The sequence below is a fragment of the Tamandua tetradactyla genome, chromosome X, assembly GCF_023851605.1.
Source record: "Tamandua tetradactyla isolate mTamTet1 chromosome X, mTamTet1.pri, whole genome shotgun sequence".
Classification (NCBI taxonomy): domain Eukaryota; kingdom Metazoa; phylum Chordata; class Mammalia; order Pilosa; family Myrmecophagidae; genus Tamandua; species Tamandua tetradactyla.
The window spans coordinates 28,555,116-28,572,214 of NC_135353.1; the positions used below are offsets into that span (position 1 = coordinate 28,555,116).

Consider the following 17,099-nt stretch of genomic DNA (forward strand, 5'->3'; position numbering starts at 1 on the left):
GATTAATTCACAGTAAGAAGAAGAGGGGTCTAGTTCAAATTTTACTAAATCAGAAGCTCTGTGGGTAGGGCTGGGGGACCTGAATTTTTAACTAGCATCCTAAGTGATTCTAATGGAAGATGGGATTCACTCCCATGGCATATAAAAATGTGCATACCAGTTTGCATTTGCTTTGTGTTTTTTGGTATTTAAAAAAATAAAATAAAATAAAATATTTAAAAAATGTGCATACCCTAAAGTCCCTTAACAGACTAGAGAAAAAACGTGGAACTATTTCACTTTCCCACCTGGGAAATCCCTGATACTGTCTCAAACATTAGGGACTCCTGAGCTAATAGGCCAAGCCCTTGGTCTTCAGGTTTGCTCTTGTGAAGCTTATGTATGTAGTAGAGAAGCTAAGCCTACCTAAAATTATGCCTAAGAATTACTTCGAGATAACCTCTTTTGTTGCTCATAGGTCACCCCCCTCTCTCTATAAGCCCAGCTCTACACGTAAAATCATTACACTACTCCCTATGTGGGACATGACATCCGGGGTATAAGTCTCCCTGGCAACGTGGGACGTGAGTCCCAGGGATGAGTCTGACTCTGGCACCATGGGATCAACAATGCCTTCCTGACCAAAAGGGGGGAAAGAAATGTAACAAAATAAGGTATCAGTGGCTAAGAGATTTCAAATAGAGTTGAGAGGCTATTCTGGATGTTATTCTTATACAAGCTTCAGCTAGATATTGCTAATTGCCATAGTAATGCCAAGCCCCAACTAATATCATTCCTGTAAGCCCTATAAAATACCCAGGGCTTTATCTGAGACTCTATAAAAGTTTCACTCAGTAAATTTATTTTTCAGAAACCTAAAGCCCCCAGATGGTTCCTAGGCCAGATAAGCACTGAAACCCAGAGGTGCCAGTTTCTCCAAGAGTATCAACCAGTTACATACCCCTGCCCCACAATATTGACACCCCTTTCCAACATGAAGAAGTTAGAGTGGTAATTGCCCAAATATCCCTAAAGGTTGGAAGAAGAATCAAAGGAGAAGGAGTAATTATAACAGAGAAGAGAGAATTTAACAACTGAGTATGACTACTGAATCATTATGTTCATATTTCTTTTTTAGTCTCCAGTGTCTTAGAGCAGCTAGATGGAAATACCTGAAATTGTGGAACTGTAACCCACACCATACATTAAAATCTGTTCTATAACTACTTATCAAAATATACTTTGAAATTGATTGCTTTTTTGTACATATGCTATATATCACAAAAAAATGTTTTTAAAAAAATGTGCATACCCTCTAACCCAGTAATTCTACTAATGGGAAACTAAGGAAATGATCCAAAATTTGGAAAGATTTATGTGAATCCTCCTGATGATTGCATCTTTATAAAAACAAAGGGTCTAGATGAATTTAAATATCCAATATTAGCACATTGATTAAGTACGTTTTGATAGATCCCTTAATGGCACTGCAGCTAGGCAAATAATCACATTAGCACATTTAAAGCATTTGCATTTGCTATGTTTACTCAATGCAAGAATTCTATGAGGTAGATATTGTTTCCTCATTTTACAGCTGAGGACACTGAGATTTGGGGAGATTAAGGAGCTTGTCTAAGAAGACAAAGTTAATAAGCAGAAAATCTAGGATTTTAACCCAAGTCAGTCTAATTTCAAAATCCAAGTTCAACTATAAAAAATATATAAGCATTGAGAATACGACTTCCTTTGTAAACACAAACATTATTTATTAAGGTTTGGGGATTGGTTGTTTTCTCATTTCTCTTTCAAATTTTTATATTTATGAAATTAAAATATTAGACTAAAATAAAAATGGATTGTATATTTAGGCAATTTTGATCATCTACTTTGGTTAAAACATAGAGTTGCAAGGAGGATGATGACTTGAGTAAAAGCTGTGTGAAAGGTCTTGTACCCCACTCACTAAGGAGTATGTACTCTTTATGGAAAGCAATGCACTGTAGAAGTATCAGGTTTTTAGAGTGGCAGTGGAGATAGTGGAGTGAAATCATCAGACCTGTGTCTTAAAAAGATCGTTTATAAGAACGGAGGTCATCAGGAGATAGAAATAGGGTAGATATTGGGTAATTGGAACTGAAGAGAAACAGATTGTGCAATGGGACTGATAGTAAAAATTCAGAAATGAATAGCACAATATTACCTAACTGTAATACAATACATTCATGTTAGAACACTGAATGAAGCCAAATGTGAGCATGATAGAGGGAGGAGGCCTGGGGCTACAAAGGAAATCAGAAGGAAAGATAGACGATTAGGACTGAGATGGTATAATCTAGAATGCCTAGGGTGTACAATGATAGCAACTAAATGTACAAATTTAAAAATGTTTTTGCATGAGGAAGAACAAAAGAATCTCAGTAATGCAGGGTGTTGAAAATTGATGGCAATTCATATTTTAAAACTTTAACTTATGTGTGAGACTAAAGCAAAAAATGTTTATTCAGTACAAAATCTATATTTTGTCTGGTGCATTTACTAACATAACTTATGTGGACAGCATAATTGAACACCGTAAGTACATGGACCCTTGAGTAGGGCAAGAGATTTTGTAGGTTTGTCCAGAGTGATGCCCCAATAAATCCCAGAGGGAATTGAACAGTGAATAAAAAAGTATTTGCAAAGTCCCCTTGGGGGAATGGTGAGAAAGGGTGAAAATTCAACTTCCCCAAATGGAGAATTCTTGATATTCTCACAAGCAGTGGGGACAACCAAAGCAATAGGCTGAGCCCACAATCTTGGGGTTTGTTCATATGAAACTTAACCCTGCAAAGGATAGGCTAAGCCTATTTAAAATTAGGCCTGAGAGTCATCCCCAAGAGAACCCCTTCTGTTGCTCAGGTATGGCCTCTCTCTCTCTCAGCCAACACGACAAGCAAACTCACAGCCCTCCCCCTCTCTACGTGGGACATGAATCCCCGGGGCGTGAATCTTCCTGGCAATGTGGGACAGAAATCCTAGAATGAGCTGAGACTCGGCATCAGGGGATTGAGAGAACCTTCTCAATCAAAAGGGGGAAGAACAAAATGAGACAAAATAAAATGTCACTGGCTGAGAGATCCCAAACAGAGTAGAGAGGTTATCCTGGAGGTTATTCTTATGCATTATATAGAGTTGCCCTTTTTAGTTAAGGTGTATGAGAGAAGTTAGAGGGAAGTGCCTGAAACTGTAGAGCTGTGTTCCAGTAGCCATGTGTTTTGAAGATGAATGTACAATGATAGAGCTTTCACAATGTGACTGTGTGATTGTGAAAACCTTGTGTCTGATGCTTTTTTTATCTACCTTATGGACAGATGAGTAAAGCATAGGGATTAAAAATAAAGAAATAATAGGGGGAACAAATGTTAAAATAAATTTAGTAGATTGAAATGCTAGTGATTAATGAAAGGGAGGGGTAAGGGATATGGTATGTATGAATTTTTTTCTGTTGTCTTTTGATTTCTTTTTCTGAATTGATGCAAATATTCTAAGAAATGATCATGATGATGAATATACAACTATGTGATGAGAAAAAAGAATGTTCATACTGTATGTTGATTGGCTTTATTAATAAAATTTTTTTAAAAGAATAAAAAATAAAATAAAATAATAAAGTAACAGTGCAGAGAGAGTTAAAAGATAGTCGAGAGGCTACTCTGGAGGTTGCTCTTACCCAAGCTTCAGGTAGACCTTGCTACCTATCATAACCTGCCAACCCCCAACCAGGACCATTCCAGCCAATCCTAAAGGACACCTAGGGCAATATATAAGATTCCACAAGGGTTCCAGGCACTAGAGTAACTTTCCCAAAATCTATAACCTCCAGATGGGTCCCTGGTCCAGATAACTCCCAAAACCTAGCCCAGCCTCTCCAGAACATCAGATAGTTCCATCTCCCTGCCCCATATTAGTGGCAGACCCTTCCAATATCAAAAATTTAGAATAGCCATAGCCCAAACAACCCCAATGAGAGGTATGGAAAGATCAAAGATGATGGTGGAATTATATGGAGAAGATAGGACTTAACAAATGAATATGAATGCTGAATCATTAAATTGATATCTCTTTAGTCTCCAGTATTTTAGAGCAGCTAGATGTAAAAATCTAAAATTGTGAAATGGTAACCCACGTCAAACTCTAGCATGGTTCTACAACTGATGGTGGTGCTGTGCTTGGAAATTTATAGCTTTTTTTGTATATATGTTATTGTTCACAAAAAAAGAAGGAAAAAAAAGTTGATTGTGATGATAAAAAAGTATTTAAGCGTGGTAGCCTCCTATATTCTGGAGCAGCTAGAAGGAAAAATATGAGAAGATTGTATTGTAGCCCATGACACACTCTGGGATCTGTCCTAACCACTTTTTGAAGAGCCCATCAACAGTAACAAATGTACTGTATTAATACAGTGGTTCAATAATATGCGGGCATAAGAAGAATGGGAGGATTAGAGTTTTTATTTTTATTTCTTTTCTGGAGTATTGAAAATGTTTGAAACTTGAATCATGGGGCTGAATACACAACCATGTGATTATACTGTGAACCCATGATTGTATACTTCGGGTGGTTTCCATGCTGTGTGAATATATCTCAATAAAATTGCATTAAAAATAGGGAAAAAAGATAGTTTAAAATGATAATTGTTACTCTGAGCCATAGCTTTGTTTTTTTATTTTTGGGGTGCATGGTCTGGGAATCGAACCTGGGTCTCCCGCATGAAAGGTGAGCAGTCTACCACTAAACCTGTGCACCCTGAGCCATAACTTTTAAAAGTGAACAGGGGCAAAAACAAAAAAAGTGAACTGGATCATGTCCTTTGAAAATGGCAAACAGTTGATCAAAAACAGTAGGTACCGGGTGCATGGGTGGTTCAGTGGTAGAATCCACACCTTCCACATGGGAAATGCAGGTTCGATTCCCGGACCATGCACCAAAAAAAAAAAAAAAAAAAAAAAAAAAAAAACCCAGTAGGTACCTAAAATTACCTGCTATTTTGTGCGAGACCCTCAAGTTTTCTCTTTATAAAGTGAGTACTCAATATAGAAGACATTTGGAAAGAGTGAGAGAAGGAACCAAAAGGTCGCTATTGTGAATTGTAATTAGCTGGTTTGCTTTCTATGCCAAATTCCACAGTGCTCACTGGCAGTCCCTCGTCTCAGACACACTACCTTTCTTTCAACACTCTGGAGCTTTAGATTCTTCTTTAAGACTTTTGCATTAATTATAGTTTTCTAGGTTTGGATTTGTTGTGTGAATGTGTGAGAGTTAGGCTCATCAGCAGATGTCTTAGTAAAATGATTTAAATGTATACTATAATCCTTTTTTAATGCTGAAGTTGTCTTCGAAATGGGAGTAATTTAAAAAGTAAAAAAATTAACCTCTCTGGCAAAGTTTTAAAGGCTTTTTAAAAAAATTTTTATTAATAAAACCAATCAACATACAATATGAACATTCTTTTTTTCATCACATAGTTGTATATTCATCATCATGATCATTTCTTAGAACATTTGCATCAATTCAGAAAAAGAAATCAAAAGACAACAGAAAAAAATTCGTGCATACCATACCCCTTTCATTGATCACTAGCATTTCAATCTACGGAATTTATTTTAATGTTTGTTCCCCCTATTATTTCTTTATTTTTAATCCCTATGTTTTACTCATCTGTCCATGAGTTAGATAAAAGAAGCATCAGACTCAAGGTTTTCACAATCACACAGTCACAGTGTGAAAGCTATATCATTATACAATCATCTTCAAGAAACATGGCTACTGGAATACAGCTCTACATTTTCAGGCAGTTCCCTCCAGCCTCTCTGTTACACCTTAACTAAAAAGGTGATATCTATTTAAAGCATAAGAATAACCTCCAGGATAACTGCTTGAGTCTTTTTGGAATCTCTCAGCCATTGACACTTTATTTTGTCTCATGTTGCTGTTCCCCCTTTTGGTTAAGAAAGTTTTCTCAATCCCTTGATGCTGAGTCCTGGCTCATTCTAGGATTTCTATCCCACATTGCCAGGAAGGTCCATGCCCCTGGGAGTCATGTCCCTCATAGAAAAGGGGAGGGCTGTGAGTTTGCTTGTCGTGTTGGCCAAGGGAGAGAGGCAACATCTGAGCAACAAAAGAGGCTCTCTTGGGGGTGATTCTTAGGACTAATTTTAAGTAGGCTTAGCCTATCCTTTTGTGGGGTTAAGTTTCATATGACCAAACCCCAAGATTGGGGGCTCTGGGTGGGAACATTTTGATTATTCCCATGGAGATGTGACCTACCCAACTGTAGGTGGTAACTTTGATCACATAGGTTCCATGGAGTTGTGACTCCACCCATTAATCCTTTAAAAGAGGAAACATGTTGGTGAGAGTCCCTTTTGTAGAGCCACGACAAAGCCAGCAGATGCTGTCATGTTCGCCATGTACCCTTCCAGCTGAGAGAGAAATGTTGAACCTCATCAGCCTTCTTGAACCAAGGTATCTTTCCCTGGATGCCTTAGATTGGACATTTCTATAACCTTGCTTTAATTTGGACATTTTCTCAGCCTTAGAACTATAAACTAGCAACTTATTAAGTTCCCCCTTTTAAAACCATTTTGTTTCTGGTATATCACATTCTGGCAGCTAGCAAACTAGAACAGTAGCTCATGATAAACTCTGGGATCAGTCCTATAACCACTTGTTGAAGAGTGCTTTGAAAACTGTTGTTTTTTCTTTCTTTGCTTTGTATATATCTTACACTGTACAATTAAAAAGTTTTAAAAAAATAAAGATACCAGGCCAATTTTTTAATTTTCCTTCAGTTCAAGAGCACATCTATTGAGTGGTTACTATGGCCCAGACACTGCCCTGGGATTCATGGGCAGGTCACACTCTGGTAGTGGGTAGAAGTCATATGTACAAAGAAATAATGCCAAGTCACATGCAAAAAGAGCTATTTAGGAGATACAGAGAAAGGGAGCAGTGGTGGAAGAGGAGGATGGAAAGAGGGAGTGCTATTATGGCTATCTGTGTATTAAGGAAGTGGCATTTGGGTTTGACTTGAAAAGATGGAGGGCTTTCAATAGGCAAAGGAAATGAAGGACAGCTCATAGTAGGTCCTCAATTAATGTTTGCTGAAGGAATTCATGAAAGATAAACATGTGAGATAAGAAATAACAAATTCAAGAATATACCTGACCACAAATTTCCCTTAGGCAAAAAATTCTAATTCAGGTGGTCTGTGAGACACATGAAGTACATATTCTTGAAGAGTCTCCTAAATATGCTTCTGCCAAAGGCAACTTCCTCATAAAAAATAATCATAAAGGAGGAGATTAGGGTGTTGTGGTCAAATCCATGTGACAATACAGTCTAGATTGGCAGTTCTCTAAGAATGGTCTTTTGATTCTGGGGGCCCATGAAATCCAGGGATACAGAAGGTCAAAACTACCTTCACAACAATATTAAGATGTTATTTGCCTTTTTCACTATGTTGACATTTGCATTGACGGTGCAAAAGCAATGGTGAGAACAATTGGCACCATTGAAAGAATCAAGGCAGTGACACCTAACTATACTAGTAGTCAGTGTTTTCTTCATGGGTATGGACCTTCAGGAAAATAAAAGTAATTTTACTTAAGAATGTCATGGAATAACTTATATGGACAGTTTAATTGAACACAATAAGTGCATGGAACCTTGAATTGGGCATGAGATTTTGTAGGTTTGTTCATAGGGATTCCCCAATAAATCCCAAAGTGATGCTCCAATAAATCCCAGAGTGATTTGAACAGTGAATAAAAAAGTATTTGCAAAATCCCCTTGGGGGAATGGTGAGAAGGGAAAATTCAACTTCCCCATTTGGAGAACTCCTGATATTCTCACAAGCAGTGGGGACAACCAAGTAGATAGGCTGAGCCCTCAATCTTGGGGTTTGTTCATATGAAACTTATCCCCGCAAAGGATAGACTAAACCTACTTAAAATTAGGCCTGAGTCACTCCCAGAGAACCTCTTTTGTTGCTCAGATGTGGCCTCTCTCTCTCAGCCAACATGGCAAGCAAACTCACCGCCTTCCCCCTCTCTATGTGGGACATGACTCCCAGGGGTGTAAACCTCTCTGGCAACATGGAACAGAAATCCTAGAATGAGCTGAGACTCAGCATCAAGGGATTGAGAAAGCCTTCTCGACCAAGAGGGGGAAGAGAGAAATGAGACAAAATAAAGTGTCAGTGGCTAAGAGATTTCAAACAGTCAAGAGGTTATCCTGGAGGTTATACTTATGCATTATATAGATATATATATCTTTTTTATATATCTTTTTTTAGATTAAGATGTTTTAGAGAGGCTAGAAGGAAGTGCCTAAAACTGTAGAGCTGTGTTCAAGTAGCCATATTTCTTGAAGATAATTGTATGATGGTACAGATTTTGCAATGTGACTGTAATTGTGAAAACCTTGCATCTGATGCTCCTTTTATCTGTGGTATGGACAGATGAGTAAAACATATGGATTAACAATAAATAAATATTAGGGGGAACAAATGTTAAAATTCAAAAATATATATGTTGGATAGATGGAAATACTTGTGGTCAATGAGAGGGAAGGATAGGGGCATGGTATATGAGTTTTTTCTTTTTTCTTTTGATTTCTTTTTCTGGAGTGATGCAAATGTTCTACAAAATTATTATGGTGATAAATATACTGCTATGTGACGATATTGTGAGCCATTGATTGTACACCATGTATGAAATATTTGTATGTTAAGAATGTACATGCGAGGGCGGGCCACGGTGGCTCAGCAGGCAAGAATGCTTGCCTGCCATGCCAAAGGACCCGGGTTCGATTCCCGGTGCCTGCCCATGTAAAAAAAAAATTTTTTTTTTTAATTAAGAATGTACATGCAAAATGAGACAAAATAAACTGTCAATGGCTGAGAGATTCCAAACAGAGTCGAGAGGTTATCCTGGAGGTTATTACGTATTATATAGATATTGCCTTTTTAGTTAAGGTGTAACAGAGAGGCTGGAGGAAACTGCTTGAAAATATAGAGCTGTGTTCCAGTAGCCATGTTTCTTGAAGATGATTGTATAATGATATAGCTTTCTCAATGTCACTGTGTGATTGTGAAAACCTTATATCTGATGCTCCTTTTATCTACTTTATTGACAGACAAGCATCCATTTAAACATAGGGATTAAAAATAAAGAAATAATGGGGGAACAAAAGTTAAAATAAATTTAGTAGATTGAAATGCTGGTGATCAATGAAAGAGGGGTAAGGGGTATGGAATGTATGAATTTTTTCTGTTTTCTTTTTATTTTTCTGAATTGATGCAAATGTTCTAAGAAATGATCATGATGATGAATATACAACTATGTGATGATATTGTGAGTTATTGATTATATATCAAGAATGGAATGATCATATAGTAAGAATGTTTGTGTTTATGTATTGTTATATTGAATAAAAAAGTTCTGAAACTAAAAAATGGAGTGTATGTGCTTGTACACTGCTGTATCAATAAGAATTTTAAAAAAAGAATGTCATTGAGGAAGCTCTAAAAAGTATTAATCTTATTAAACATCAGCTCTTGAGTACATTTTTTAAAATATCCTGTATTATTAAATGTGAAATACACTTAAAGTAATTGTGCTGCAATGTGTCTCAAGGAAAAATGCTTTTGCAGTTATTTGAGTTGCAAGCTAAACTAGCTTCTTTTTCCACACAACACCATTTTTATTTGTGAGAACAACTGGCAGACAAACTATGGTTATTTGGACTTGAGTATTTGCTAGACATTTTCTTGGAAAGGAACAAAGTAAATATGTCAGTTCATGGGAAACAATTGACAGTGTATGCTGCCAATGAGAAATTCAAACTTTAAACAGAAATTTAATATTTGGAATACTTTTATCTGGCACCATGAGCTTGAAAGCATCCCAATACTTAAAGACTTTTCTGATGAGATAAGAGGGGATATTAACACAGGATTTTTTTTTGTATCTGATGAAAATTGCCAATACTAGAAATACCTGCATCACTCCATGAACCAATATTTTCTAGATGACCCATGAATGGTGATGCAAAATGGATAGAAGGCCCATTCAAAGTTCAAGACGTACCAATGAATTTCAATGTAACAGTGTATAAAAAATTCACTTGCATGGTTTTATATTCCGCATTACAAATGACCTTTCCCACTTGTTGAGTTTATATGTAGTGTCAAAGAAAAATATCCACAATAATCTGAAAATGCTCTCTCTTTTCCAGCTATATATCTGTGGGGATTGGATTTTCTGTGAAAATTTCAGCCAAAACTATATATTACAACACAGTGAATGGAGAAGCAGATAGGAGAATCCAGCTATCATTTATTAAGTCAGACATTAAAGAGATGCCACTCTTCCTACTAATTGTTTTATATTTTGGAAAATAGAGTTTTCCTAAGAATTTTCTTTGTGTTAATAAATCATGGGGTTATTACTATGTTTAAATGGATTAACAATAAATATTCTTTTAATTTCTAGGTTATAAATTTTTAATATAAATATCAATAGACATAACTTGCATGAACCAAAGCTCTTTGGGGTTCTCAATAATTTTTAAGACTATCAAGGGGTCCTGATACTAAAAATTTAGAGAACAACTGGTGTAGCTTACCCTAGCCTATGTTTATATAATATTTTACATTGAGATGTGTAGGATGAGCCATAGAGGAGGTGGAGTGTGTTAGAGAATGGGAAGCCTTAGAGCAAAAGAGTGGAGATGGTACTAGAGTGGAAGATGATAGGTGATTTGGCTTCTCCAACACTGTTAAAGGTTGTTGGCCAGCATGGAACTCTTTTGGACTTTTATTTCTGTGGTTAAAAGAAATGCCATAGAGGCATAACTCTATAGTATGTTGCTTTTCCCAAGTTGATCTTGGTATAGCAGCTAAATTGCAGATGGGAAACATAATAAAACTATTGGCAGTGACAATGAACACAGAGACAAGAGAAATCACAGAAACCAAAAAGTATCTGTGTATGCAGCATTCTTTTTCTAGATACCTTTTCCACAATCACAAGAATCTCAGTTTCTGTATACCCACCGTCTTTTGCCAGCCATCATTTATAAATAAGGAGTGGGGCTGACATTTAGAACTACAAATGGGAGGCGGGGCAGAAGCCAGAACTGGAATGGAAGACATTAGAATGAAGCCATGATGAAGGATGGATGGTGAGGAAAAACAAAGTGGAGTCTGAGAACTGCTCCCAGAAACAACCTGTGTTGTGTGCCAGGTCTCGGGGTCAATGGAGAGACTTTGGAGAGATGGGAGTCACCATAAAATAAGGAAAGCACTGGCCATGTGCCTGAAAAAACAGACACTTGAAGAACAAAGGAAAAAATTCCTCTTAGTAAGCATATTATTTGCAATAAAGAAAAGTGAATTTTAAAACATCTTATTGAAATGCAAGGCATGATAAATGGTAAAGAATTACAGAGTATTCCTTGTAAATTTGTATAAAATGTCACTGCTACTCTGCTCATTTGGTGGGAAATGTTAGTTTCTTTAATTTAGTGAATATAAATATGGTAATAGGATCTTCTGATTTTGGTGTCCTCCTAGCCTAAATATATATAATTATTTTTTTCTGATCATGTCTTAAGTTCCTCATCAGTGCGATTTTTCCTATTATGGATGTTTTCAGGAATCTAAACACCATGGTATGAGAAGGTCTGATACTATGTATATTCCAGATACAGGATGGTTGAGTGAGGTGGAAGAGTGGAGAATCCTGTCAATTGCTGCAGAAAGATCCAGACGTACAAATAGGAACGGTTGACAACTATTTAAATTTCAAAATGATTTTTAAAAGCTCCTGTGTCATTCATCCAGCATTTTAAAGATTTTTGTTTCTTCCATTAACTTCCTTTCTGCCACTTGAACCAGATTTAAGTGACGTTTAGCATTTTTTAATGCCTCTCATTAACAAACAGGATTTTAGGTGTACCTGAAGAAAAATCAAGAGCTGCTGCATTCATGATTGTTTTCTTTCAGCTCCTGAGAACCATGTCTGTGCCCAAAGGTAGAGTTCTGGATAAAAACCTTGACGAGGAAGGGCTTGAAAGTGGAGATTGCGGTGACGATGAAGATGAGTGCATTGGAGGCTCTGGTGACGGCATGATGAAAGTAAAGAATCAGCTCCGCTTCCTTGCAGGTAACAGATTAGCGCTGGCTCAAATCTGGGCTAAAAAATGCTGATGCTCAGAAATTAAACGTCAATCAAGTCTGCTTTCTGTCAAATCCCTACAACGCAATGTCATCCGCTCTTTAAGGAAAGACTACAATCTAAAAAAAAATGAAGCTTGCAGGTAGCCTTTACATCTTATCTCAGGCCTGAGTAGATTAAAAAAGGTTTTCATTGTCTAAAGTGAACTGCTTTAATCGGTTGACTTTGTTTCCCACTGGAGATTTCCTTGGATCTTCCTGCTTATAAAAAGAAATGCGATTTGGGAATCTAGGGAAGAACCAGTGATGGGATAAGTTTTGGAGGAAAAGCCATGAGCTGACTCTCTTTTCTTAGAATGTCATGTTTATTTTGTTTTCTCACAAGCGGTCTAACATATGTAGGCTATGACACATAACTGCAGAATTGCATGGAACAACAATAGCAGTAGAAACAATAGTAATATAGGGATGCTGGGGTCAAGGGCCCTCACGTTCGTAGTGCCTATCATAGTTCACAAAGTACTGTTTTAATGTATTTTATTGTGAATTATAACATATATACCAAAAAGCAAAAAATTTCAAAGCACATCGCAACAATTAGTTGTAGAACAAATTTCAGAGTTTGGTATGGGTTACAGTTCTACAGTATTAGGTTTTTGCCACTAGCTGCTCTAAGATACTGGAGACTAAAAGAAATATCAGTATAGTGATTCAGCACTCATACTCATTTGTTAAACCCAATGTTCTCTGTATAACTCCACCACCACCTTTAATCTTTCTACCAGTCTTTAGGAATATTTGAGCCATTTTCATGTTGGAAAGGGGTGTCAATAGTATGGGGTCGGGGGATGGAATTAGTTAATGTTCTTGGAGAGGCTGGGCCCTCAGCATTTCACTACTAATTTAGCCTAGGAACCATCTGGAGATTATAGGTTTCTGTAAAGTAAATTCAGTGTGTGAAAATTTTGTAGAATCTCAGATAGAGCCCTGGGTGTTCCTTAGGGTTAAGAGGTACGATGTTGGTTGGGGTTACAAGGTACTTTTACATGGATAGGTATTCTGACTGCCAGTTTACAGATAAGAAAACTGAGGCTCAGAGAAGAAATAAGCTTTATCTAAATGGAAGATATTAATCAGTTAATCAGTAAATTACCACTATAAGGGTAATTTATAAAAGTATACCTGTCAGTTGAAAATGAAGGATCATTTGCATGTTCATGCTTGCTCTGGGTAAGATATGCATTTGGGGGCATCATCAATGAATCACAGTAACAAATTTTGAGAGTTAACGGAAGCCAGTGTTCGTGGAACATCATCAGAAATGCTGCAGCCAGCATTAAATAAATGGTATTAAGGAACTGCAGAGGCAAGAAGGGCTATACTATTTAAACACAAACAGGTTTCTGAAGAACCGTGGTATTGTGAGTAATAACAGCATTGCTACTTTTTCTTTCATGGGAGAACCAGAATCAGCAAGAAACAGTGCAATTGACAATAAAGAACATGAACAAATGGTGCCTAGGCATGTGCACTTATTCAACAATGTGCAAATATATAAGGACCTCGTATCTACCTGTTATTCTAAATCTTCATGAACAAACAACTTTACTTCAAATGGGCCCATGGACTTTGTAATATATTTTCCATCAAATTTTAATTAAATCTTTTGCTCAAATCAAAAAGCCTGTTTTCCCAAGTCCACACATTCCTGAGAGGAAGTCTTGTCCCTTAATACTCATTCTTCCCTTCTACTATAGAAATAAAATTTTAGCTGAACACATGGCTAAAATAATAGTATTTCCAAGCCTCTCTTGCTACAAACTATGCTGATTAGATACTTCAGAATCACATCCCTAAAAAGGAAATGTGTTATAGGCACTTTTCAGGCCCTTTTGCTGGACATGATGAAAACTGAAGCTTTCTTGGGACCCAAATATGGATGCCAGAAGTTAGAGAGAGGTAAAGTTCTATTTGATTTAAGTCATTGTATTTTGAGATCTCTTTGATCCAACAGCTTTTCTAAATTATTGAGTAAGAAAAACCCTGTGGAGAGTTCTGTTTTAGGCTTGTTAGTTTGAAATTCTTATGAAATATCAAAATAGCATTGTCAATTGAGCAGTAGGATCCAGTCTGAAGTTCATATGCAGAGCTGTGCTAAAGATATAAATCTGAAAATTGTAGGCATATATATTTTTAATCAATTTTATTGAGGTATAACTTACATACACTAAATTGCTGTCATTTAAAAAAAAAAGTGTATCTGTCAGTCATGACTGCTCTCCCACATCTCCAGCTGTTTACAAGTCATTTCTACACTTCCCCACTCTTATTTCAAGCTCAGTGTATCACACTGACCATCCCAAACTGCCTTTCCTTTACTATTCTTATTTTTCTAATGCTGCTATATTTCTCCCAGTCACTGATGCTTAAAACTAAAGCCATCTTTGTCTCTTTCTTCTCCCTTGCAGGGGTGAATCCCTGTCAATTCTTTCTTCGTAATTTTTTCTGCATCTGTTTGTCACTACTTCCTTTCTTCTCTTCCCTCTCACATTCTGTGAATGGGTTGCAGTCAAATCCTAACTGGCCTCCAAACTTCTAGGGTAAGGCAGAAGTATTGAGAGCCTTCAGTTTGTAGATTAGAGAACAAAGAATCAAGGGACCCAGGCAGAAGTTTCCATCAAATTCATCTTACACAGCTACCAGTTTAATCTTCAGAAAGCATGCCATATCTCTCTCTAGCTTAGCTATCTTCATCCTGTCTCTATTGCTTTGAGGATAAAAGCTCAAACTCCTTGGTAGAATTCTGCTGGCCTTCTGGTCTAGCCTGAACTGTCCTTCCAGCTTCATTTCTCACCACTTATCTGGCAGGAACCCTCTCCTTTGACAACAGCAGCTGTATTCATGTTCCATGTACCCCATAAACATATTGGATTATGTTTCTATCTTCTTGTTTCTATCTCCATACCATTGTCCATGTTTATTTCTATATAGAAACCCCTCTTTTCTTCTTTCTTAAATCATACTCATCCTTCAAGGCCAATTCAGGTATCAGTGAAAAGAAAATAGGTTTGGGCGTGGAGTAAACATGTTTTTGAATTCTGGCTATACTGCATATGAGCTAGCAGGAGCTAGGAAAAGTTTCTTAGTCTCCTCTCTATGTCTCCTTTTCCTTATCTTTCAAATGGGGATCATCACCACAACTTCATAGGACCAAAGCAGGATTAAATAGAAGGGAAGAGTTTGCAAAGCACCTAGATGAGTATCTGGTACATATTAGGTACTCCAATCATAAAAAAACATAAAATAAGATAAAACTAAAATCTGGTTTGCATTTTGCCAGACAGAAAAGCTGATGGTTATCTAAAGATTGCCCAGATGATTCACCAAAGCATTAACTTGTATCAGAACCAATCCATAGAACACACCACTGTTCACACTTCTCCAGAAAAGTACCTACTTAACCCTACTCTCACTTTCCTGCCTAAAAGCCACTTCCCTTTCCATTTCCACACACTGCTCCATAATAACACGGTGACTTAACATTTTTCAACAGTGTTTGGCATTGGATCTTGTCAAGGACCTTTTCAACATCTAAATAGATTACATCCACTGGTTTTCTTTTGTCCACATATGCACTTATTCTCTCGAAGAATTCTAGTCAATTAGTTGGACATGATTAACCCTAAGTGCTTTGTAAACTGTAAAACACTATACAAACAATATAAAAGTGGTTATTTAATTTACAGGAAAAATGATGTGTCCAGTGATTCTACCAGCTAAAGTGGTTATTTAATTTACAGGAAAAATGATGTGTCCAGTGATTCTACCAGCCTGTAGATCCGTAGGTCCCTTTTGAAATTCTTCTTGTGGAGAAGAGACTCACTGGCTGTCTTCCAGGCTCATGGCACAATAGCTATTTGGAATAACAGATGATGCAGTTTGGTCAGCTGTTCCACAATTTTACCCAAAATCTGGGTGGATGCCATCTGGTCCCTCTGGTGATTCATCAACTTCCACTTAGTCAACTAGACTTAGAACACCATGTGCATTTACCACCATTTCATTTTGGTACTTTTAACTTCCCTCCTCCAAAAGACAAATTGACAATAAAGACTGAGGCTCAGAGTATATGTTCAGACTCTCTTTTAGCCCCTTTTCCTCCCTTTTCCACCATGACCAGCAAGATTCTACTGGCTGGCTTCCTTGCTGGGCTTCTGCCCGCCCCCCCCCCCCTTTTTTTGGTGCACTGAATGAAGTGCAGGATACCTAGTTCTATTCCTTGCTGTGCTTCTAATTAGCCATGTGCCCTACGCCAGGTCCCTTCCTCTTTTTACAAATTAGTTTCTCTACTTGTAAAGTAGAGGGAATGCCCACACATTTTAGCAGGCCATTCCAGGGCCAGCAATCTGTGATTATGTTCATTTATTGGGCTCTGGTCCTTATCAGTCTTTTGGGGATATCTTCTTTTGAGTTTCCATCTGACCTCGCAGGTTCTGTGTTTTCTTCTGAGTTATTTCCACTTTGGAAAAGATCTCATTTCCCCAACATTAGACCTTTTAAGTTTTCCAGTTTGACAAGCCATGCTTTTTACCGAGGGTTGACCATACCTAGTCCTCAGTATGTTTGTACTCCAGCTAGCTAATACTAAGTTTTTAGTAGTTTCTAAGCTTTCCATGGGAGATTCACATCTCCCTTGGCCTGTTTCCACATTTTATAAAATGGAAATATTATTTTCTACTTTGTCAGATTGTGAGGATTAACTATAATGATCCATAGAAAGCAAATTGACACAGAGCCAGTGCCTAATAATCACTCAAAAAGGGGATCTACTATTATGGCTACAGGGCTGGTGCTGGTAGTCCTGGTACTGCTAACCTATGGGAGCTCAAAGAGCTTGCGG

The 17,099-nt window shown here is 37.3% G+C and overlaps 1 protein-coding gene across 1 annotated transcript in view; it reads left to right on the forward strand.

Annotated features, from left to right (window-relative positions):
* Positions 1–17,099, forward strand: part of GPC3 (glypican 3) — a 584,655-nt gene that overhangs the window by 510,363 nt on the left and 57,193 nt on the right. Inside the window, exon 7 of the mRNA XM_077144850.1 lies at positions 12,029–12,188. Within this exon, the coding sequence (XP_077000965.1) occupies positions 12,029–12,188 (160 nt within the window). The remainder of the gene's footprint in view (positions 1–12,028; positions 12,189–17,099) is intronic.